Here is a 24,347-nt window from a genome sequence, read left to right as displayed (position 1 = left end):
GAGTCAACACATGCAAGAATAGTCCCTCGGGGGAGTGGGGGCATTGCTTATAATTGAGGGGACCCGGGAAGTGCGACATGGGAGGTGAGAGCAACGGATGCGTCAGAGTCAGGAAAGCGGACTTCGGCCAATCAAGAATCACTTTACACTCGGTGCCAGTTGGCGTGAGTAGTGTACAGATTCTGTCTTTTTCTGTTTAGACACGTGGTAGGTCACGTGCTAGATCACGTGGTAGGTCTAAGTTGTATCTTGCTGTATTAGGAGTCTTTTGCATTCGTAAGTTGGATGCTGAATTATGTGTTCACGAGGAGAACATGTTGGCGTTGGAATTGTTTGGCACCATTGATCGTGAATATGTCAAGAAGAATTCTTGAGCTGTAATGTGTTTCCTGCTTTTATTTCCTCATTCTCCACCATTACACTGCGCTCTTTAGCCGACTAGACCCTCCTGCACACAACCATCACCATTGCGAGGACACTGCCGTAGACGATATTGATAAACTCCTTCAGACAGCTGTTTCGCTAATACATAGCTCATCAGTGAAGGTAGATGTTGAATGATTAAAAATATAGACCAAACTGCTATTATATAGGGGGTTTCCACATACAAAACTGGCATAGCTGAGGTGATAACGCGGGAAAAGGAAAGTGGGAAGTACTGTTGACGCGCATTGGACATGCATGCAGCGTCGGAAATTCGGCGCGGAAAATCAATCACTATTCAATGCAGAAATAACGTGCCAGAATCAGAGTAGATGTACCTAGTGAGAGTCTGTGTACTAGTATTGCAGTTGTCCGAGCGCCAATGCGCGTCAACAGTACTTCACACTTTCCTTTTCCCGCGTTATCACCTCAGCTATGCCAGTTTTGTATGTGGAAACCCCCTATATAATAGCAGTTTGGTCTATATTTTTAATCATTCAACATCTACCTTCACTGATGAGCTATGTACATGTTTTACCGAAACAGATGTCTAAAGGAGTTTATCAATATTGCCTACGGAAGTGTCCTCGCAATGGTGATGGTTGTGTGCAGGAGGGTCTAGTCGGCTAAAGAGCGCAGTGTAATGGTGGAGGTGACTCAACATTTTCTTCAATGGCCGAGAGCTCTGTCGCACCCTGTAACAGTATTTTATTGATAATGGAGCGAAAAGGTTCAATATAGATAATTATTGTATTCTCTTGGCTGGGTGTTTAGGGTAACTTTAATGCATGCGTGAACTACACACTAGGTAAAAAACGTGGTGTTCATGCAATACAATTGAATCAGAAGATGCACTTGCATGCCACAGATGGATGTAAGACTCGAAGAAAGGGATATAGAACGCAAGCCAAAGGACAGCAGATTCATTTGACACTCTCCTTTCACTCCTATTATCTGTTTGATTATTTTGCTCTTTTCTGCTGTGTTCCAAAATAATTCGATCCTCTCCTTCGTTCTAAATCTTCCATTTTCTCCCGTGCTTTTTTCACCTCATGCTTATGCTTCCCTCCCTAATTTGGTGCGCTTGCCATGTGAAGATGCCGAGACATCTGGTCGGTTGAGCATGGCAAGCCCCACCAGCACCATCTCACCCCATGCTAGCCCCATGTGCCTGCCGGTGAGTTGTGTATTTTGTAAAAAAAAGATCAAAAAAAGATCAAAAGGTGAGACCAAGAAGGAGATGTTGCCGCCATGCACATGCACCTTCGCATAGTTATTCATAAAATATTGTAATGAAGTGGAAAAGGGAATGGCAGCGCAGCATGTAAAACGATTCCGGAAAGATATCAATTCGTTTAGAAGGGAGGGCAAATCTCCTGTACCTCAAGGAGCTGCGTGCTACCATATCCATTCGAAGTACGGCCGAGAGGATAATTGTCAATGGGCGACTCACCCACATGGACTGTGATAGTGTGGGATCCAGCACCGATTCGCCCATCAGAGGTACCGCGGCAAATACCCTTCAGGTCGGACGGAATGTGAATGTTCTCCGTGTCGGTGCGATAGTACCAGATATCCACCAGGGTCGGATCAGAACACTCCTGTCCATCGATCTTCACAAACCACCTTGCAGCCCTACCCCCGTTCACACCTCCGCCAATCACACGGATATTGGCAGAGTAGGAGACCTTCAGCAGAGTGTCTGCACGTTTCTTGACATACGTAATGCTGGCTAACTGGGCATGGTCGTTGTTGTCAATGAAATTATGATATCTGGAGTTGAATGCGTAGCCAACCAAGGCTTGCTCACATTCATCATGGTGCTCCTGCAGTGGGATCAAGAAAATGTAAGCATATAATGAGAATATAAAGTGTGCCTTCAAGAGGCCTCGAGCCTCTGGGGCATTCTCTCTGCTCCATATCACTTATGTGAAAAATGCATGTTTACAGCATGCACGTTCTGTCATTTTCTATATCCTGGAATATTAGCCTGGATGCGATCAAAATATTGGCCGAAACGCTGAACATCGGGTTTATCGTTCACACTCTGCGTAGTGGATATTGCCCCATACCCCTCCCATACATGTACAATGTAGGTCTTTAGTGGAACAACACACTGCTGGCTACATGTGCACAATTTTATACACTGTCTTGTCATTTTCGGCACTTGTCTTTCACATGTACCTCCACGCCACTCTGTGTGGGTATGATTGGTAACAATTTGTTTTGGTTGGGTGGAGGAGGGTCATAGCACGTACTCCAGCCTTAAGCCAAACATACCACTAAATTAAAAATACAATCAATACGGTTTTGGTTTAGAAATCGCAGTGCGGTCAATCTCCCGACAGTTGCCTGAAACTAGTAGCTCCATAAACTTGTGACCTGGTTTAATCTGGGACCAGCTCTCATAATTACATCATGATCTACTCATCATGCATACTTCAAAAACTTACGAATATGAATAATGAGTGGGCATGAAAGGATGGTTAAATGACGGAAAGATATGAAGAAAAATTGACTATCATCACCAGGTTTCGAACTAGGGACTAGAGGTCGGCGATACTCTTACCACTAGCCGTGTGTGCAGCGTCATCCCAGCCCTGACTGCACAACATAGTTCTTCAGATTTAATCACTCACGTTCCTGTGACACTACAGACTTGTGGAACACAATGAAATCCAATAGAGCAAGGTGAATATGTGCCGGCCACTGTGCAGCCCTAGACCTACACACGCTGGGATTATCACACATTCAGGGCAATAAGCTGACTCACTTGGTCGGATTTCATTGAGCAGGGCCTTATAGTGCGTTTCAAAACTATAGATTTCTACACTTTTGCGACTACTTCAAATTTGGTTGGAGCTTTTTGAGACATTTCTTCCGAATATCGCTCAGGAGGCACACCGTCACGCAAAATGTTCTCATATTAATTTCTAAGAGATTGGATAATAAACGCCCAATTTCGGAAATGTTATGTACAAAGTGATGACAGATTTTATGCGGTATAAACGCTGGCCTAATGTTTTTTTAAACCAGAGGTCTATACTTTTCTTCAAACGCACTCTGGTAGTTACGCATACATGTACATGTATAATAGCCTCCAGAATTACCTCCAGATCTGCAACTCTTGCGCCGAGAGCCGCTAGTTTCATGCTGTTAGCGACGGTAGAGAGTGTGACCATCTTCACCGACGTATTCAGCGTCTGCAGCGTTGTGTCTGTGCAAACACGAGCAGAGTAGAAAATATCAGTAGTATCAGTAGTAACCCATGCTGACTGTAGTGGCAGACTATTATGCATTATAGTAAAAAAATTATCTTTTCCGTTCCTGAAGGGAACTCACGACGCCGGCTAAAACCCGATAAACCCTTCTACATGTATTATGAATAAGAAGGGGGAAATGACCACACATAATAAGTGCGAGGAAGTTGAGAACGTGGAAAGTCTGAAAACACTATTGAATGTCACCATCAGGGTGTGGACCAGCGTCAGAGACTCTCGCCTTTGGCCCGGGGCCATGCTCTATCACGAAGCCTTGGTGTAGTCGTTATCCCAGCTGCGACCATTAAAACAAATGCTTCTTTTCAACATCTACTAATAATACCAGGAAAGGTTCAATGGACTTCTCGGGCGCTCTGGATGGCAGTCGACAGTCAGTCAAGTGTCATAGCGCGAGCTCCCGTGTTGGGGAAAACCTTTATCTAATACTATGCTCCTCGGCTTTCGTCTTGTTGAGCACTCTCGGTAGGCAGCCTGAGCATAGTCGACGACTTACAAAATAAAAAAAACTAAAAAAAACTCACCTTCTTCACAGAACATGCCGGTCGTGAATGGCGAGCAGTCACAGTGATAGCCCGAGCTGTCACTGCTCACCAAACACTGACCGTCAGTTCCACACGGACTGTAGTCCACGCACGCTGCAAGGGTCCCACCTACATGTACATGTACATGCGCAATCAATCATACACACACACACGCATGAAATTTAGAACATCATCAGTTCTGGCGACGTGTTGGGCCCACAGTCCCGCACATAATTATTACTAATAATTATTACGACTACATGGACGAGGATAGTCCGGTAGGGAGATTCAGCACATGAAAGTATTACAATACGATCGCAATGGCTCGACTTTGCCACCTATTCCAGAATAACGATAGACGTAGCAGCTACATCAAGCAAACAAAAAGAAGCTAACGTTAACCCGCGTGAATACATCAGTTTGATAACAGTGTCGAGATTTCCAACTTACCCAGACATCCCTGTACGGCTGTGGCATGCTGGGCGTTCTTCTCGAAGATGAATGCAAGCAGCTTCTCGTCAGCCGACTCTATCCGCGGAAGGTCAAAACCCAGCGAGGCCAGGTTCTGACGGTACACAATCGCCTTGTCCAAAGGAACGCCAGATCTCAGGAGGAGCAGTTCAAGACAATCGGCTGCGCCTGAAGGGCGGCAAAGGCATGATGGAGAGGACTGAGGTTCGTCAGATCAAAAGGACATAAGCTAGAGTATGAAGCTACACAGGAATACATGCACGGTTACAATAGGTGTTCAAGGCGTGCGATTAAGCTAGTAAGAAAGGTTTTTGCTCCACCTCACATATCACAAATATATTATTAAAGTACATTTACTAGGTTTCCCGGATATGACAGACTGTCGGATAGTCACAGGACGTAAACTTTTGAAACTACAAATACAACATTCATCGGAAGGTCATTTTAGCATTTGGTGGCTGTACGTTACCTTGACTTTGTGAGGTTTCATATGCCTGCGCATCACTGCTACGCATAGCCAGGAGGCATAAGAACGTCAGGAAGAGGCTGTGAATCATTCTCAATAGCCTTTGTTTGGAAAATGTACTTGGAGAGTATTCAGACTTTGGACGTCTTTCTCGCCGATTTGACCTCAGCAATGCCTGCTTTTCCCGATGGATGTAGCCGTATTTATACTCGTCTGTGTGCGCTAGATTGGGGATAGCCTGATAACCCTAGCCACGTTTGAAGTACGGTGCTGCACATTGAAATCCGATGGGTTGAGTCAGTTTGCGCCCTGCGCCAGTTCCCATCCATGTATTTTACAGATGTGGTGCTGCACAGCGCCTGGCGCGGCGTGGGATTGCCTCGCTGGATCCGTTCCACTGACCTGCTGTGCACATGGCTATGGACGTGAATCACGTTTTGCAGCTCGATTGGATTCCCATTGTGGTCTGATTGTATGACAGGTTACCGTAGTGTTCTCATAACATGTTTTCAGCGTGCCTGGTAAAGTAGATAGCAGGTGTTTACAGCCAGGAGTATGAGTTAGCAATTACCATTATAGCCATTGACTGATTACATCTGCTGTGCATTAATTGCTGTCAAAAAGATGCTGACGCTGACAGACGACTAGCCCTGCCTCCATGCAAAGATGCACTCGATAGACAGGCCCACCAAATGCATGCAGGTCACACGCAGTGGCGCCTCAAAGGGCCTTCTCGGGATCATTCATTAGTATAGTAAGGACATAATGTCTTTTTTGAATCTCCGCTACATGTACAATACCTCCAAGACGGCGAGAGCCAGAGGTGCAATACATGAAGCGGGCATGCATAGACATGTACTTACCTCATTGCAACGGGCACGTCGCTACTGCAGCATACAACCAACACCTGGCAACGTCAACACCGGTCGTCTTGTGACAAGGCTAAACATGTTATCAAGAGTAGATAAACAAGAGTGTGCAACTCCGGATCTCTCCTGCACAATCTGCAGATACCCCGCGCCCACGGCGGAATTTTTTGTTTACGTCACCTTTTTTCAGAGAAACGCGGATTCTGCCGCAGAGCAGTGTGAGAGCACGTGCTGGGCACCGACCTTGGACATGTACTTGTGTAAAGCCCAGCCAAGTGCACGAGGGAAAACTCTCCAAAAGGCTCGCAGCGCGTGCGTCGTCGAAAAGATTACGTCAACAAAAAATTCCGCCGTGGGCCAACCCATCCGCGAGTTGCACACTCTTGTTTATCTACTCTTGATGTTATTGGTAGCATCATAGTAGTAGTACTACACTATTAATAGTAATTATCATGATTATTGGTGTGTACAGTTACGTGTTTCGCTTTGGCAGAACCACAGGCCTGCTGCATCATGTGCACGGGTTCTCCAGAGCTCTCATCACCTAGGCTCTAGCTTTCGCACAGTGGCATCGACCACGTGCACATCAACATCCTCAAGACGTACTCTCAGTGTTCGTGGCCGGCTCACTATGCTCACGGGCCGATGCATTTTCAAAGGAAAGAGAAAAATAATATTTTTCGGATACTAGTACTAGTAGTAGATTCACTGACGACGGTGGAAAGATGACAGTTCTGAACAAATCCTCCCATTCTCGGCCTATCTCGATGTGTGCCCCACAAGCATCGTTTTACATTATACTAATGCATGTTGACAAATAGGAAATTCTTACAGCGAACTTAGTCCTCCTTGTTGCTGCATAGAAATAATGATAGAATATAAATTCAGTCGAGCCCCATTGGCATTGCACCTGTTATCACATACCGTATTATCTCTAATATAAGCACAGTCTCCAATAATAGAACACCTTGGGGCGGCATTCAAAAAATAAAGTGCTCAGTCTCCATTATAAGCACACTGTGTAAATTCATTATCTGTACCGGCGAAAACCCCCTGAAATGTGCGTGTCTGACATGAATTTGGCATGGCAACAAGCCTCTGAAATGAGGTTGAAATAATAATGGAACAGTCTCCAATAAAGGAACGTCTCCAATAATAGCACGGGGCGGAGGTACATTGAAAAAATAAAGGACCGTGCTTATAATAGAGATAGTACGGCACATGTACATGTACATTGTAGGTCTACTTGTGCAGTGTTCACGTACAATGACATGTACGTGTCAATGTACGTGCCAGGGAGTCGTATATGTTATTATGACTCCCTGGCACGTGCAGTGTGGCCATGACATAAGGACCAGTCCAGGGCAGGGACGACCATGCACAAGACCTGATAGTGATAAGATTAGACAACGGGAGTTTTGACAGGTGCATTGTTTTTTGTGTCCGCACTTGTGCCAGTGGTTGTGAGACTTATCCACTCACCCCCACCGTTAGGCGCTGCATCTGCCGCTAGGGTTTATCGGGTGGAAGCGGCCGTCGTGAGCTCCCTTCGGGAACGGACACGATAATTTACTCTTTTTTATTGTTTTTTTGCGTCTTATTACATGTACATGTATACTCATTTTGTCTATTCTGCAGTTGCACGCGTGTGTCACATCATTGGCCTCGCTCGTTCCTCATTTCTTTTGTTCATTTGGATTTTGCGAAGACTAGCCAAGCTTGCTTGGTGATGTCAACGCGAACAAGCATAATAACAATATAAATAATTGTTTCATGTACGCAATCATTGTGCCTTGCTTTGTTGATTTCACAAACAAGAGGATACTGACTCACACACTGAGCTCTCCCGCACAACCTCAACCGCCATCCTCCCATCTCCGCGAACCAGAAAACAAGCTGCTGTTGCATATTCACAGTTGAGTCGCCTTGCTGTACTATCTGTACTACTTGTTCAATTCCTTCTTACCGCGCTGTTCACCATTTTGGGAGAATGTCCTTCACGCGGTTGTTCACTACTTTCAGGGCATTCCTAGATTGATTTGGTTCATCACATTTTACTTTTGGGCAAAGGACCATCTTGCAAAAAGAGAAACACAAGGGATTACAACACCAAGTCTGCAAACTTGCAGAGCGAACGGCAGACAGAATTCAGGATTTCCCAAAGGCTAACTGGGGTGGGACCACTTTCGTGGTGGGTCTGATCTACTCCCACCGCTTTAAGTGCTGCATCTGCGCCTTGATCCATATGCGCAAAACTCGACCTCCAGCTGAGCCTCATGCGAATCGTGATTTTTTTAAACGGGGGGGGGGTGGGGAGGGTGAGTGGGGAGTGGGGAGGCTCGAGGATCACCTATATTTCTGTGCTAGGAACATAATTAATGGAAAAAGAGAGTGCAGAAAGGAAAGGGACATACATGTAATTATGGATATGAGTTTTAACTCTTGAATGGAGTAAGAGTACATTGTAAGTGCTCAACATCCGAGTTTCAAATCGGAAAACAGAGTGTAGAAAGTTAGTGTGAAGATGATAGATGCTCTACAAAGGATCCACAGGGAAAGAACAAGCATGTAAATCAATGATTGTTCGTAAAGGAGTTTGCCAGTGCAGTCGAACAGATACATGTACATGTACTTTACAAATGTGAATTTGCAAATGACGCTTCAATTCAGTGAGGCAGTCTAGAGTTGTCAATCGGTGTGGGAAACAAGTCCATAGTGTTACTGTACCATTTTTCTAAAGGAATAGGGATGGAAACTGTGTGTACATGCGCGCGCCTGTGTGTGTGTGTGTGTGTGTGTGTGTGTGTGTGAGCGCGCACGCAAGCGGCTATCTGCTGCTGCACGTGCCAACGTACGCGCGTCCCTGCTTCTCGACCTTCTTTCTCATAACACACATTCCGTGACCGTGAAGCCAACTTTACCTCTCATTTGCTCTCTAGTACTCCTGTTCATTTTCTATTGTCTGTTTGGTGCGCATAGCAGTGTTGATGGCTTAGCTGCTCTTGCCCCACCTCCACCGCTTCAGCTGCCATCGCTATGTGCCGCCCTGTGTTTTTCTATTTTGCTAGCCTTTGCCCATGCTGGGTTGTGGCGATCATGTAAGGAAGGAATTAATGTAACCGTGTTAGTAAAAGGGTGAGAAACACATATTAATTAAGTGGGTACTAACAAAGCTGCTAATAGCCTACTAGTAAGGTTGCACTCGGTGAAAACCAACCTAGAGTGCATACTTAGTATTTGGCGCCCTCAACTAGTCCGCCATTGACGCCCTGGAAGTGGCACAAATTTGGCTAGACCTACACGTGTACAAATACAATGGTGTAATCAGGACTAGTAGTAGGACAATGACAGCAAAACATGAGCGGAAAACAGCAATGAAGGCGCAGAATACAGTAGTGGTCAAGCACGGCCACAACAAAGTGCAATCACCTTTTAAGAAGTTGTTCAAGTAACGTTTATTTTGCCTGTTGTGGCCGTGCTTAGCCATTACTGTTTTCTACGCCTGTATTGCTGTTATCATTAACAAAGATGAGGTTTTTGAGCGTAAGACCATTTCGTGACATGAATACCGCTTAGCGAGAGAGATATTCTCGTCGGAAATGTTTTCCTTTGACGGTCTACATAGTTCTCTAAGCACAATGCCTACTGATCATGTGGCCAACGTTCCGTAATGTGCTGCGAGGCGCTGAGATCGAAGACTTCTGCAAACTGCCGTCAATTCAGCTTTTCTTTCGCTTCATCTCTCTCCCTCTCTCTCTCTCCCTCTCTCCCTCTCTCTCTCTCTCTCTCTCTCTCTCTCTCTCTCTCTCTCTCTCTCTCTCTCTCTCTCTCTCTCTCTCTCTCTCTCTCTCTCTCTCTCTCTCTCTCTCTCTCTCTCTCTCTCTCTCTCTCCCTCTCTCCCTCTCTCCCTCTCTCTCTCTCTCTCTCTCTCTCTCTCTCTCTCTCTCTCTCTCTCTCTGTCTCTCTCTCTCTCTCTCTCTCTCTCTCTCTCTCTCTCTCTCTCTCTCTCTCTCTCTGTCTATCTATCTATCTATCTATCTATCTATCTATCTATCTATCTATCTATCTCTATCTATCTCGCTCTCGCTCTATTTATCTCGTTTACTCTGTCTCTCCGTCGCTGGCTCTCTCTCGTTCTCTCTCTCTCTCTCTCTCTCTCTCTCTCTCTCTCTCTCTCTCTCTCTCTCTCTCTCTCTCTCTCTCTCTCTCTCTCTCTCTCTCGCTCTCTCTCTCGCTCTCTCTCTCTCTCGCTCTCTCTCGCTCTCTCCCTCTCGTTTACTCTGTCTCTCCGTCGCTGTCTCTCTCTTTCTCTTTATCTGTCTTTCTCTGTCTCTCTGTGTCTCTCTCTGTCCCTCTGTCTCTCACCCTCTCTGTCTGTCTCTCTGTCTGTCTCTGTCTCTCTGTCTCTCTGTCTCTCTGTCTCTCTCTGTCTCTCTATCTCTCTCTCTCTCTATCTCTCTATCTGTGATATATCTTCAAGCATTCGGAGTTGGTGGGCTATCGTGTTCAGTACCATCTGGTAAGAAAGAAACGGACCCCATTCTCTTGCAAATGAGGAAGACTGTGAGAAATGATGGGGGGGGCTGTGTGTACCAAGGAGTAATGGATGGGAGCAAAAACACCTTCATTATGATTATGCAGAGCGGCTGCCAATCATTGTGCTGCGTGGTGATATCATGTATCCCTCATAGCAGGGTACGATGAAATACGCCGAACGCTAGACATAATTTTACACAACAATATTTGAAATTATGATGTGCAAACGTGTCAGGATGCCGATGATAACTGGAGCCCAAGTACACTTCCCCGGGGTTGTTGCGCAATCATGGGTTCCTTCGGGGACGAAGCGATAGCATGAACATTTCAGTTCAGATCACGTGGTTTACTTGTGTGAAGCGTTTTTGGGCCTCGTTTACACGACAGTGATTGAAAATCACTTTAACGTGTAAAACGTTTTCAAAATATCACGCCAACAGAGATATTGATAAGAGCGTTAACGAGACAAGACCTTACAGTCCGAACATACATCTGTCGTACACCGATTCAGCACATGGAAAACACTCAGTTGCCACTGACTGTCTGCCTGCCCCACTGTCTCCGTAGTCTGCATCCGCTACACGCGGTAGTGCTAGAATATGAATGCTTTATTCATGCCATCCAATCACTGTCCCATTCCACTGCTTGCTGCCAATCCACAACTGAATATGGTCAGTATGGGTTCTTGGGCTGTTAAATATTTTTTTAAAGTGTAAAAAAATGAAGATTTAAACAGGTGCTTTGTTAGAGTGCTAGACTACGAATGCCCTATTCATGCGATCCAATGACTGATCTATTCTGCTTCTTGTTCCCGATCCACAGTTATGGCCAGTCTAGTTATTGTTATTGCCATTGGGCTGTCAAGTGTACAAATGATTCAGACAGGTGCTTTATGGTAGTGCCACGAGTACGAATGTATTATTGATGCCATCCAACCACTGAGTTTGTTCTACTGCTTGCTGCTAGTCCACAGCTGCATGTACATGTATGGCCAGTCTGGGTTCTTGGGCTGTCAAGTGTGAAAGGCAGATGCTACATGAATGTATGCATGTGTTAAAGCATGTATAAAAAAGATTATTTTGACAGGTGCAAGTGCCCTCGAGCTGTCACATCACCTACATTGTACCCACATGTACCACTAGTCACATGTCAGTACAATAAAATACCTACATGATTGTACTTGTAGTCCCTGACTCTGAGAGTTCCATTCAACTGTTGACAAAATGTCACGTGACTGTACAGTGTGCATGCATATGCATCATGAATAAGTCTAATAATGACGTCTGTCTGAGCTCTGCAAACAATGTCCAAACATTGCGCAAACGTTCTCGCATTTTGAGAAATTCCAAACTATTCCTATTGTTGACACAGTTTGTCACGCGGAGGTGGTCCTTATTGCAGATCAAAACCGCCACCTCTCTTTCTGCTCTGGCTGAGGTAACTCTGCGCTTTGTTGCATATTGTTTGTTGCATTTGAGTTGTGAAGGACAAAAGTGTCCCAATAGCTGAAACACACACTACACGGTCTAACAGGCATCTAAGAGTGGCTAATCATCCCAAACCATAGGCATTCACGTGTGCGCTTTATCAGGACTACGCGACTTCATTCTCGCTCCCCCTAAATATGAGTAGCTTGGTTACATCGGATAGCGAGGTCCTGCGATTGAATATAGAATCCTCGTTGCGCAATATCAGAACAAAACCATAATATGACATCCAATATGGAGTTCGGAGTGCGGTCATTTTGCCTCATTGTTCTCAAACTTTGTGCACTGTTGCAAATGTCGTAGTTTAATCCCGTTCGTCCCCCACTCGAGACCCCATGCTCCCCACATCGCGATTGCTAGACTACGTCTGTCCTCGTACTAAATGGCCTTGCAGAAGAGTTGGACATTTTATAACGTGAATGAGAATAGCCGTACGCTGTCCATTACTGAATGTGACGACCAATGCATGGCACTGGGCGGTATGCAGGCATCGCAACCCTCTCTGTGTGTGTGTGGCCACCAAAGACGTAGTAATGTGTAGATTCTACGAGTCCCTGGGGGCTACCAGCATCTTGCCCGTCCACCGGTGTGAATATCAAACTCTCCAGGTTACCCTGTTCAGATTAGTACGCCTAACCTTTGGCCTGTTTGTTTCATGCACGCTTGCTCGTATAAAAGACGCACATCCACCGAGTTATCCTGAGGTATCCACTCTATGACCTCCAAGACACATTAGAGGCAGTCTGAAACCCAATTAATTATCTTGTTCTTTCCGGCCGCAAGTCCCTGTAACTTGAAAATGGCAGTTTTGCGGAGTGCCACGGTGGTTCTGTTGTGCCTGTGTGCCCTTAGCGGCTGCACTGTCCAGGGCCAGGACGCTGCTGGAAGCACAGGTAAGCCCAGTACTCCCAACTTGGAATGTGAATTTGAATCTCCAGCACACGTTCCTCCCTTGGCGCATCGCCCTCTTGTACATGCACGTCAATAGAAAAGGAACATGTTCATGCACATCACGTGGACAACAAAACAGTAGTTTATGGATTCCTAATGAGGTTTTGACAAAAGGAGAAATTCACACCGTTTAAACTGTTTTCTATACCCCGTCCATATAATTAGATTCATTACTAAGAATTTATTATTATTATTTTTATTTTGCTTGTTCGCGTTGGCATCAACCCGCATAAAGCAGGTATATAGCCTTCGCTTAAGCTGCCATAAAAAATAAAAAAAAGCTCATCCTAAGCGAGAGGGCTAGAGGGAAATATAACGATAACGAGATACAGAATACAAAGAAATCCAATGAGTTCAACGTACAATTCAAAACAAGAAAGAAAGGAAAGAAAAACAGAGCCGAATCTACCGATTGATCCATCAATCGACAAAGGGGACTAATCCGTTAGTGTTGCAAAGTAGAAGCTGATTATAGTTGCAGATCTCCAGGCCAGGGCCAGCATATTGCCGATTCTGGATAGGTCTCCGCAGCATTTGATGTGGTAATTATCATAATGTTTGATAAAATTGTTAGAGTATCTAGTATCTAGAGTACCGAGTATCTAGTATCTAGAGTATCTAGTGTAATTGTATCCGTTATTATTGTTAAGGGTATCTAGTGTAATTGTATCCGTTATTATTGTTAAGGGTATCTAGTGTAATTGTATAACTTCAGCCATTACACACAGCACACATTAGTTCCTTCCACTTTCGACGATCCTGGGCGAGCTGCCTCAGTGCAACTAGATCCTCGTGTGATGTGAGGGAGTTTGTGGATCTGGAATTTTTCAGGTCGTTGTTGATGGATCGCGGGAGTGTTGTTCTCGGGCGGCCTCGGAACCCTGAGCTTCCTGGCTGAAAGTATGCTGACATAGCCTGCTGGACCGGGGATGAGGTGTCTAGTCGAAGCATGTGGCCAAACATTCTCCACCTAGCAGACTGGATGATTCTGCTGAGTGGCTTGGAGCCAGTGCGCTTGTACAGTGCTTCATTGCGTATTATACGGGGATATTTGACCCCTATGACTGCTCGTAACTGCTGGCGGTGGAACGAGTCAAGTTTCTTTTCTTGAGTCTCTGTCAGGCTCCATGTGCCGCAGTTATAAAGAAGTATTGGGAGAATAAAGCTGCCGTATAACCTAATCCGAAGGGGTTCACGGGCATGGTTACCTCTTAGCCATATCACCCACAGCTGATGTAAGGCGCCTGTTGCTAGACGTTTTCTCCGACTGATATCTTCCTCCACTCCAAGCATCGATCCTAGTTTGACCGTGTTCCGCCATCGCTCGTCTACTCTGTCCTTTTCTCTTTTAATTGTAGTATATTCGGTTTTGGCTTCATTCATTTTTAAATTGTATTCCGCTAACGAGGATGATAGTATGGGTTGATTGTCATGCAAATATTGTAGGCTGGTGCTGATGAAGTCTACGTCATCCGCATACGCTGTTTCATTGGGCAATTGAAGCTGAATATCCAATGCTGGTCGCGGTGAGAGTCGCTCTCGAATCAACCTCAATGCAGCCTCGAGGTAGACAGTAAACAGGACTGGCGATAGAGAATCACCTTGTGGGGTTCCATTATGTGTGACTAATGGTTGGCTGAGAATGTTATTCAGCTTTACTTTTATTGTGGTGTCTGTCAGAAGGCACTGGATGATGTGCAGCTCATCATGATCAATGACTGTTGACAGTATATCGATCAGCCTGACCCTTGATATAGTGTCAAATGCCTTTGACATATCAATGCCTAAGATTGAGATATCCGACGCAACACGCTGGCATCTTGCTGATAACCACCGATAGCTATATACCACGTCTCCAGTACTTCTCCCTGACCGGAACCCGCTCTGGTTCAGTGACAAGTACCCGTTGATAGCTGGCTTGATCCGCGTCAGGATGACCAATGAAAGAAGTTTACGTAGGGTGTTCAACAGGGTAACTGGCCTTACATTTCCAGGAGGACCTCTTTTCTTTCCCGGCTTTGGTATCGGGATCAGTAGCCCATCGCCTAGCTTGAGTGATTTGTCTTTGGCATAATTGTTGAATGTAGTGGCAATGTTCGAGAACAGTGCTGGTGTTCCATATTTGATAAGTTCAGCAGGTATCCCATCTGGTCCCGAAGCTCGGCCATCATTCAAGCGCTTAGCTGCGGCATGTACCTCTGGCTGCTTTATAGGGTTTTTAAGGTCTTCCTCTGTCCGTAAGAGCCTAGATGACTCCAGAGCAGGATCACAGAATATAGCACGGAAGTGTTGCCTTAATGCTTCGACTGATTCACTAGGTTGTGCAATGAGTTTGCCATCAGAGTCTTCAACCACAACTGGTGACTGCTGCTGTCGGCGCAGTAGTCGTGTTGCTTTGAACATTTTCGCGTCGTCTTTCATTTGGTCTATTTCAGCTACACGTTCGTCCAGTCGAGTCGATGCTAACTTGAGGCATTCCCGGCGAATTTGGTGTGCCAGCCTGTTGCGTCGCGTCTTCATTTCTTTTACCTTCGTTCCATCTCTGCACACCGTAATGTCGAGACGCAGTTTGCGTTTCTCTGCTGCTAGCTTTTCAATTTCCCCGCTGAAGCCATTTCTATGCGTCTTGTTTGTTTTAGGGACGCGGCCCACCGATGTGTTTGCTGCCTCACTCATAGCGTTCACAATATACTGCAGATGTTGCTCCGCATTGACACCTTCCCGCTCTCTGCCGAGGTCCTGTAGATGTTCGTTGATAGCCTCTCTGTACTTTGCTTTCTTGGTCGGGTCACTAAATTCCGATATATTGAATTTTGCGTTGCTGGATATGGCTACTGGCGGCCTCTTGAGCTTCTTGTACAACTTAGTCAGGTTGAGGTTTGCCAGCACAAGACGGTGATCGCTTTCTAAGCTTGTCCCGGCGTATGATCTGGCATCCGTCACCACAAACCTTTCACTGTGACGGCAAAGGATATAATCTATTTGGTTGTAAATGGGTAAAGGTGGACCTCCACTAGGGTTGTGGCGCCAGCCTGTCCATGTGGTGATATGTTCTGCACGGTGCTGAAACGCCGTGTCACAGGCAAATAGGTAATTGCTGGACGCGAAATCAGCCAAAGTCTGGCCGCTGTAGTTGCGATGGCCCCTTGAGTGTGAACCAGCATAGGATACGGAGTGGCAGTCACTGGGTGGTCGTTTCCCAAGTTTTGCGTTGAAGTCTCCCATCAGGAACAGCAGCGATGAAGACCTTAGTTTTTGAATTGTTTCCAGCAAGCTGTTGTAGAACTCGTCTAGGCATGAATGGTCTGCTGCAACGCGTGTTGATGTCGGGGCGTAGACATTTACAAATGAGCACAGCGTTCTCCCGGGGAGCCATAACTGTAGCACGGCGATACGGTCCGACACCTGCCAATATCTATATATTCGGTGCAGTAACTGCTTTTCCACCACGAATCCGAGTCCATAATGTCGACACGACGACGAGAGACACAGTAGACGGTAGTTGTCAATATTTCCATCGTAGCCTTCGGAGATTTTAGTCTCCTGAAGACAGCAGAGTCCAACTCTGTATTTATTGAGGTCTGAAATAAGTTGATTTTTTTTGAAATTTGAAGTAAGTCCACGGACGTTGAACGTACCAATGCGAAACAAGCCCTCGCCTTTTGCTCCGCTACTCAAAATACTTCCACAAGCTTGCCTGTTTCCTGGCGAAGAAGACATTACCCATGGGCCAGCCGAAGCTGACGGCCATGACCGAGCGGCGTCACTCGCTCTCCAAACTAAGAATACCATAATTATTTTTTCAGAACGAACATAGCGTGTTGAGGTCCGACTCGCACACGAGATAATTGTTATGTGAAGCCACCAATTGACCATACGCTTTTGGTATTGTATTGCTTTTTTACGGATTCTCCAGAGCTGAATGGATACCTATAATTATATTGCAGCTACTTCATTGCTTTCAACATACATGTTCGCTGTGTACATGTGTCCTGTCTCCCAGGAGCAGCCAATTGTCTCGAACTGCTCCTCGTGAGAGCAGGCGTGCCTTTGGATAAGGCGATTGTGTACCGTCAGAACCTGGCCTCGCTGGGTTTTGACCTTCCGCGGATAGAGTCTGCTGACGAGAAGCTGCTTGCATTCATCTTCGAGAAGAACACCCAGCATGCCGCAGCTGTACAGGGATGCCTGGGTAAGTAAAATATCCGAAATTGTCGCGGAAGGGAACACCGTTGACGTCCAAGCATATCCTAACATATTGTCTGGATTGTCCCACATCATGGAGTTACATGGTCATCGTACATGTATGCACTGTCCTTATTAAGCGGCCCACAGTGCACACTCCTATACCTGAACATGCGTGCACTGGACATTTGACCATCTCTATTCTCATTTGGCTCTCCGAAAAGAGCCCCATTTTACTTTTAGTGCCGCTGTTTCTCACCATTGTGTTTTCCCTTCGTGGCAAGTGCAATGCTGCTCAATGAAATCCGACTGCGTGAGTGAAATTTGTTGCAATGCACCCATCACATTCTAGTGGAATCAAGTCTAGGGCTGCACAACGCCCAACGTGGCATTGATTCGCTTTGTCGGATTTCAGAGAGCAGCCCATGTAGTCGAGCGAGGTCGGTCTCTGATTAACGATGCCCTTGTCCGTTGTGTGTGGCGTCTGCACAGGTGGCACGTTGGCAGCGTGCCTGGATTTCAGCCCATGTGGCGTTGGAGGTCTGTGTGTGCTGCAAGCTACCATCTCGGAATACCAGTGCAGATGCTCGCCCTACAAGACTGGTGCATTCTGCCAGCAACGTATGTACAGTCAAACACCTCTTTCAGCACGAACACCAAGGGACCGGTGGTATTTGTTTGCAATAACGGGAGTTCTTTTTATCCAAATGTTATACCCAGTGAGTAAACAGTGTTCTATCCATTACAGTTATGAACACTTGTTCTTATAAAGCGAAAGTTCGTCTTATCAGTGTTCTTTTTAACGAGGTTTCACTGTACATGCATCCCAGTACCCGATATCAATATTTTAATTTTTTTAAACTACACGAATACATGTTAAAGCTTCGTGACTGAGCACTAATTCTACATCAGCGTATGGCAAAACCTGCACATCATTGACTGACACCTCTGGCTCTGGAGAGTGTTGCTGGTAGTGTACATGTATCTATCATGAGAAGAAGCACTTGCACGTCCATTATTATACATATGCTACTTATAGATGATATCCAAGCCAAATGACTAAGCACTTGTTTTTGTCATGTACTTGCTTTACTGCCGTATTTCCTGCGATTGTGGGACTGCTCGTGATCGATTGATTCCTGCATAGTCATACCACATTCTGAAGTTTAGATTCAATTCAGGTTGCGGATTTCACATCACACAGCTGTGTACGGTTGAGGTGCATTGATAGCTTGACTGATGGTACATGTACTTGTGATCTGATGTGTTCGTCCCAATTGCCATATCGCAATATATCCTGCCATTGAATGACTCCCTTCGAGTTCCTTCCCAATCCGCCCCAGACCTGATCTCATTGCCAATTTTTTACTTTTTTCTGCAAAGATACCACATATCAACAGCTTGCTACGTCACTGGACGCCGTCAAGTCGGCGACTGTAGCCAACAATATCAAAGTCACGGCGGTCAGCACAAGAGTGGATGCGCTGGAGGTAAGTGTGTGATGATCCTGTAGCGTAGATTAAGATTTAAAAATTAGGCTCTTGGTGTTCTCAAACAAGTGGAATAGTAGCAATTGCAAAACGATGTATTTGACGAATTTCTTAGATCGGTATCCAACACGGTATGCTTTGTAAGATGAGACTTTGTTAGCATCATTCGTGAAGGGTTAGTCAAGCAACCACTCTCTCGGGAAGCGATCCATTCTAGGGTGACGCTATACAGTCAACATTCTGTCTCTATTCATTTGTTTCCACAGGCACACAATGCGACGTGTAACAAGGCCTTAGTTGGCTACGCGTTCAACTCCAGACACCATCAGTACATTGACGACAACGACCATGCCCAGCTGGCCAGCATCACCTATGTCAAGAAACGTGCAGACACTCTGCTGAAGGTCTCCTACTCTGCTAACATCCGTGTGTTCAGTGCGGACGGCGTGGGGACCGTGGGTGGCGCTAGATGGTTTGTCAAGATCGATGAAGAGGAATGTTCCGCTCCTTCCGCGATCGACATATTCTACCTTCGCCTAGGAGAGGACAACATTCATATCCCGTCGGTTCTCAAAGGCATCTGTGGCGGTACGTCTGGTGGAGCTATTGGCACGGGCTCCCACACCATTACAGTGCATGTGGGGGATCCAACGACCGGTCAACCTCTAGGTCATACCTCCAATGGCTATGGAAGTACTCAGCTACTGGAAGTGGAGGAAATCTGCCCTCCCTTCTAATTTACGAAGAAAGGGGCGTTTGTCAACTGACAACCGCTCTATTCAGTTGCCATTCACAATCTGCGCATGCGCTGGATAAAACCATTCTTTACGGTGATGTTGACAACATTATTGACGTTTCGAGCCAGTCATTCATCGTCAGAACCTACTAATTTACAATGACAGTTTTCTACCCCCACTCCCCAGGCTACTTCCGCTTTGCTGTACGCTGATCACTGACTCACTGTTCTGCTGCTGGTACATGTACCGGGTATTCAATGTTTGCCAGTCTACCTTTTAGTAGTTTCCTTTGAACTGTTTTCTCGGCAAGCGTACAGTTCCAGTACGTCTACCTGCTGACGCTTACCAGTATAATGATGTATTATGTGTTTCCATGAAGCCAATTCTGTTCTAAAGCCCCTTCCCCCCCCCCCCCCGCCATACCATCCAGCCTTCCTCATTGCACAGCACATACATGTAGCTTGTGACATTAGGGCTGTGTTTTGCTGGCATCATGTCTGTTTAAAAAAAAAGTTGATTGGTTCTCACGGCCCCCGAGGTCTGATTCGGCTGGGCACTAGTACCCTGGGTTATGGCTGGTATCGGACATGGATGCTCTCAAAGGACGTCTCATCGCAGCGGTCGCTAGTACATGCACTGAGTATCAGGTTCAACCGTACCCGTAAATCTACATGACTGTAGTGTCGCGCAGAGCACAGCAAAGTGCGTGAAAGATGAAATTTCTTATCCAATGCCGTAGACAGCCCGCTGTTTCGGCCACAAGGGTCTCATCAGTACCGCTACGAGCTTTAAATAGGCCGAGCCACCAGCCATGGTGCAAAGGAGGCAACACAGACATTAAGATAGCTCGTCGCTCTAGCGCCAGAGTGCTCAAATTACAAAACGTAGCGGGCATTGAGTGATGCAGCAGCACTAGAGCAGCCTACTGAGAGTGCTCAACAAAACGAATGTCGCAGAGCATAATACCCAATGCTGAAAATGAATATCATGATGTATTCGAACTGGTGACCATCACTGTATATGGAGGATATTTAGTCGGTGCGGAATTTCGTCCACATTTGAAGACAGCCTATCCGACCGTTTAAGAATTTCGTCTAAGAATAGAAAATATCTATTGAGAGCCTTGACGAATCGCTGTCAGTCCGGTATATACATGTGCCTGTAATTTAAGCCAGACAACTATTCCAACGAAAAGAACATCATTCAGTTCACCCCAAAAACTTCTGCTTCTAACGTTACAGTAGATCCACATGACTTTGCGGTAATCCCGTTTAATCCATGCATTGCATGAGCAAAAGCTATTTTCTCTCCCTCTATGCACCCCGGCGACCCTAATGAATGAATCTGAATTGCTAGTAGGTCTGAAACGCAACCTCACATGGGTCTGCAGGCTGTAGCTTCCCTTTAGTGTGTGCACATACATGTACATGTAGATCTACCAGACATCCGTGTCACTTCTATATTATTCTACTTCGATGAGTTTTCACAGGAGATGCAGGTTGCGGAACCGACACAACTCGCGCGAAACATAGAATTTCTTTTGAAATTAATAAAATGTTGTCAGTCGCATCCCGTCGATGTCAGCAGCGGTCATGAGTAGACTCAACTCTACCACTGTCAGCACAGGTACATTTGATCAGAGGGACGCTAGCAGAATACTTCGAAGCAGTCGATGATGCACACACACTTCTTGAAATTCTTGGCAAACTCTGGCGGCATTGTCTTGCCTAGATCACCCGGATCTGGCCATCTTACAAGTGGCTTCATACGCACATACATAATGTTCACCTACTTCAGCACATACCTCGACACGGTACTGTGGGCCACACCAAAACGATACCCAAGGTCAGAATCATTTAAGTTCAGGCGGAGCTTCATTAGCGTCATCAAGAACTGCGTGAACAATGAGGTTGCCGAGCGGTGGTGACGCTCAACGTCGCTGGAAACAAACTCAAAAACAGTGATGAGCACAGCGTACGTTGGCAATCCGGTGTAGAGCTTCACCTTGTCATCATTACATATCAGATCGTTCTCAGAAAGTGCTGCTCCACCACGGAGAGTTGAGTTTTGGGCCCTTAATTTCTTCACCTCCTCTCTCAGCAGCAAGTTCTCACATTTCAAATTATCGAATTCTGACTCGTGATGACAGCATTTACCACCGGTGTCTGGACTAGCTGAGTCGGTCCTATCGCTGCTCTCCACAGGGATCTCCACAGGTCATCACTCTTCTTTCCACCAACAAAATGTGCAGAGCACAGCCAAGTGTTTTGATTTGGTGACCACTTGTCACGACGAACAGCTACAGTCCATTTCTTCCGTTTCACAGGGTCTGCCGGAAAGCGGTAGAAACTGACAACCGAACCAACCTTAGACCGGTTACTGCAGCCAACAGCACAACAACTTTTGGTAATCATGCAGTTTAGGGTCCCAAATTATTTCGCACTTTCCCAGTGTTCAGTGTACTGTCACACGCGTTTTCAGTGTACTTTCACTATGCTTCTTCTTTTCTCGTGTGAAAGTTTTGTTTCCTTTGTCAAAGTTTTGTTTCCTGTGGATTCTGCCTGGCTCACGCATCATCTCTGACGGCTGGGCCGCATACGCGCAGATCAGGAACATCGACGGTGGCGTATACCAGCACGATGTCGTCGTCCACGACGACAACTTTGTTGATCCGGACGACCGAACGATCCACACCAACAACGTGGAAAACATGTGGATGCGGGCCAAGCGCCAGCTGAAGCGCAACTTCGGCACCTCGCGAGAGTTGTTCCCGACGTACCTCTGCGAGTTCGTGAGGAGACAGAGAGTTCGCGCGGAAGACAACACGTTCGGCTCCCTGCTCCGCAGTGTTCACCAGCAGTACCCAGTCTGATCTGTCCTCGGTTTTCATGAAAATAAAGTTCACGATGTGAAAGTACACTGAAAACGCGTGTGACAGTACACTGAACACTGGGAAAGTGCGAAATAATTTGGGACCCTAAACTGCATGATTACCCAACTTTTGACCATCGTACTAGCAAAACTGCAGAAGGAATGACTCTTCCACAACGAAACAAAAAATGCCCCCTCCCTCATAATAATCAGATCAGCAGCTGCTTCTCAAGTTCAAAAATTTAGTTTTTTTGCCACTCAGTCCCTCATGATGAGCTCAGCGGGGCACCGTTACTATGGAGATTGCAGCCTGTGACGTGTATTGCATAAGGTCTATACAAGTCATGTTTTTAGGATAAACAGCAGGCACAACGTGTAGATCTACAAGCAACAGTACTGTTTGTAGAATGATTCACAAATGCATGCCGGTAGTCCATTCATCATAAACTGGGATTGCATACCTTTTTCGTGCATAGTGGTAGCCAGTTCGCGCTTCTCTTCCTCTCCACTCTATTCTTCACCAACCAAGGCACTGACTCTGCCGACTTGGCTCTGGAGTATACGCTATGTTACAGATTCAACAGACTGGCCTGTCTGCGTCCCACTCCAAAGGATCTGATTCTCCAAGTAAAGTTCCTGTGTCATCATAATGAATCGTGCTTGCCGTGTCTTCCTTTCTTCCAGTTCGGTCAGTTGTCTGGCCAGGACTGCTGATGGCTGTAGGCCTTGACAGATAATGCTAATATTTTCGTGAAATTATGCTTTTCCCATTGCTGAAAAATTGCAGAATTATGCTATTTATACAAAGAGAAAGACTAAGGAACTACAAGTTACGCTATACTGTCCACTAACACCACCAGTTACTAAAGAATCAGCTCATGCGATAACATTGCACGACACTGACCGATAGTACTGACGTTCTACAACTAACTGGCTAACAGCTCTAGCACATCTTGGATGCGCACTCCAACAGCCTTCCAACTCGGAAAATTCTAAGTTATAGAAATAACATAAGGAGGGGAAGGTGAGCGCAACCAAGATAAGCACGAGCTGAAAGTCTCAGCTGTGAAGGAAGTTGGCGGATGTTCCTGCATGTCGAGACGATACTGGCAAGACCATTGGTCAATACGGTCAAACCACGATTCAGGAACGCAAAGCCACATTCCACACAACTTGTGTGGCTCAAAAGATGCGAAGATCAATAAAAGGGGAAGCTATGCGAACAAGAATCATCAAAAACCGAACGCCTCAGTAAAACAGCACTGTATTTGTTTTTGATTTGATCGAGGTCTGTAACCCCGATTGTTCAGAAAGAAACCTTTAGTTTGGTGCAAACTTTAGTTATTTCGTGCCCGCTAACGAATATAGCGAAAGTAACTAGTTAATTCCAAACGAATCTCACTGAAATCCAGTCTCGTCACTCAAGTACGCGCCCTAGACCTGGGAACGCTGGGCTGCGAAATGGTGCGAAGCGCAAAGCTCATGATTGTATTGACGTGACTGGATTTCACTGACCACTCACATCATCGCCCTACAGTCACACAGTGCGCGCTCGACCAAACTACTGCACCTACCGGTACTAGCAGTGTAGCACATCACCATGATCACCACCATACCGAAGACAATAATTATTTCGCCAACCGAGCCGGATCAGTGGAGGTAGACTCTACTGGTAGGAGAGAAGTAAGTTACCAGTACTGCAGTAGGTGTACTCTAGATAGCAAGTAACGGTTAGTTGCTGAACCTGCGAAGGATGATTCCGGTGAATGAATGCTGGTAAATAGGGCAAAATTCCCCGCCAAAACCGAACCACTTTCAACACTTTCTACATAGAAATGTGACGGATTCGTAAGGATAGGTGTTAGGTGACAGTTGTATGACCTGAGAATGCCAGAACCTGCGACACGCTATGCAGGGCTAGAAAAAGGCTTATAGGTCCGAAAACGGGATCAACTGGTAACAGACAGTGAGAGGCACTACCGGTTCACGTTGCGTAGTCTACTATTATCCACAGCTACTTGTAGTTGTACTAACACAGTAGGCTATCCAAAGCCGAGGG

At 46.0% G+C, this 24,347-nt stretch overlaps 2 protein-coding genes across 2 annotated transcripts; one reads left to right on the top strand and one right to left on the bottom strand.

The window, feature by feature from the left end:
* Positions 1 to 1,591: 1,591 nt before the first annotated feature.
* Positions 1,592 to 5,350, bottom strand: LOC135826500 (uncharacterized). Its single transcript, XM_065339107.1, has 5 exons — positions 5,166 to 5,350; positions 4,676 to 4,864; positions 4,226 to 4,354; positions 3,534 to 3,640; positions 1,592 to 2,249 (listed from the first exon to the last, which is right to left on the bottom strand). The coding sequence occupies exons 1-5, from the start codon at positions 5,251 to 5,253 to the stop codon at positions 1,779 to 1,781; spliced, it is 984 nt and encodes a 327-aa protein (XP_065195179.1). The 5' UTR covers positions 5,254 to 5,350; the 3' UTR covers positions 1,592 to 1,778.
* Positions 5,351 to 12,617: 7,267 nt separating this feature from the next.
* Positions 12,618 to 19,731, top strand: LOC135826035 (uncharacterized). The gene is made up of 5 exons (XM_065338668.1): positions 12,618 to 12,947; positions 17,009 to 17,197; positions 17,683 to 17,811; positions 18,574 to 18,680; positions 18,947 to 19,731. The coding sequence occupies exons 1-5, from the start codon at positions 12,854 to 12,856 to the stop codon at positions 19,415 to 19,417; spliced, it is 990 nt and encodes a 329-aa protein (XP_065194740.1). The 5' UTR covers positions 12,618 to 12,853; the 3' UTR covers positions 19,418 to 19,731.
* Positions 19,732 to 24,347: the final 4,616 nt, after the last annotated feature.

Source organism: Sycon ciliatum, chromosome 10 (genome assembly GCF_964019385.1).
Source record: "Sycon ciliatum chromosome 10, ocSycCili1.1, whole genome shotgun sequence".
NCBI classification, from domain to species: Eukaryota; Metazoa; Porifera; class Calcarea; order Leucosolenida; family Sycettidae; genus Sycon; species Sycon ciliatum.
Note: the sequence above shows the minus strand (reverse complement) of the source record. Positions and strands in the feature narration are given on the sequence as shown.

Bases quoted from the DNA above. Each gene is read 5' to 3' on its own strand.
- LOC135826500 (XM_065339107.1), bottom strand. From the start codon at position 5,253: ATGATTCACAGCCTCTTCCTGACGTTCTTATGCCTCCTGGCTATGCGT. The intron at 4,355-4,675 runs GTAAGTTGGAAA...ATGTACATGTAG, and splicing joins AGCCGTACAGGGATGTCTGG to GTGGGACCCTTGCAGCGTGC. The intron at 2,250-3,533 runs GTAATTCTGGAG...ATCCCACTGCAG, and splicing joins CAAGAGTTGCAGATCTGGAG to GAGCACCATGATGAATGTGA.
- LOC135826035 (XM_065338668.1), top strand. From the start codon at position 12,854: ATGGCAGTTTTGCGGAGTGCCACGGTGGTTCTGTTGTGCCTGTGTGCC. The intron at 17,812-18,573 runs GTATGTACAGTC...TTTTCTGCAAAG, and splicing joins TGGTGCATTCTGCCAGCAAC to ATACCACATATCAACAGCTT. The intron at 18,681-18,946 runs GTAAGTGTGTGA...TTGTTTCCACAG, and splicing joins CAAGAGTGGATGCGCTGGAG to GCACACAATGCGACGTGTAA.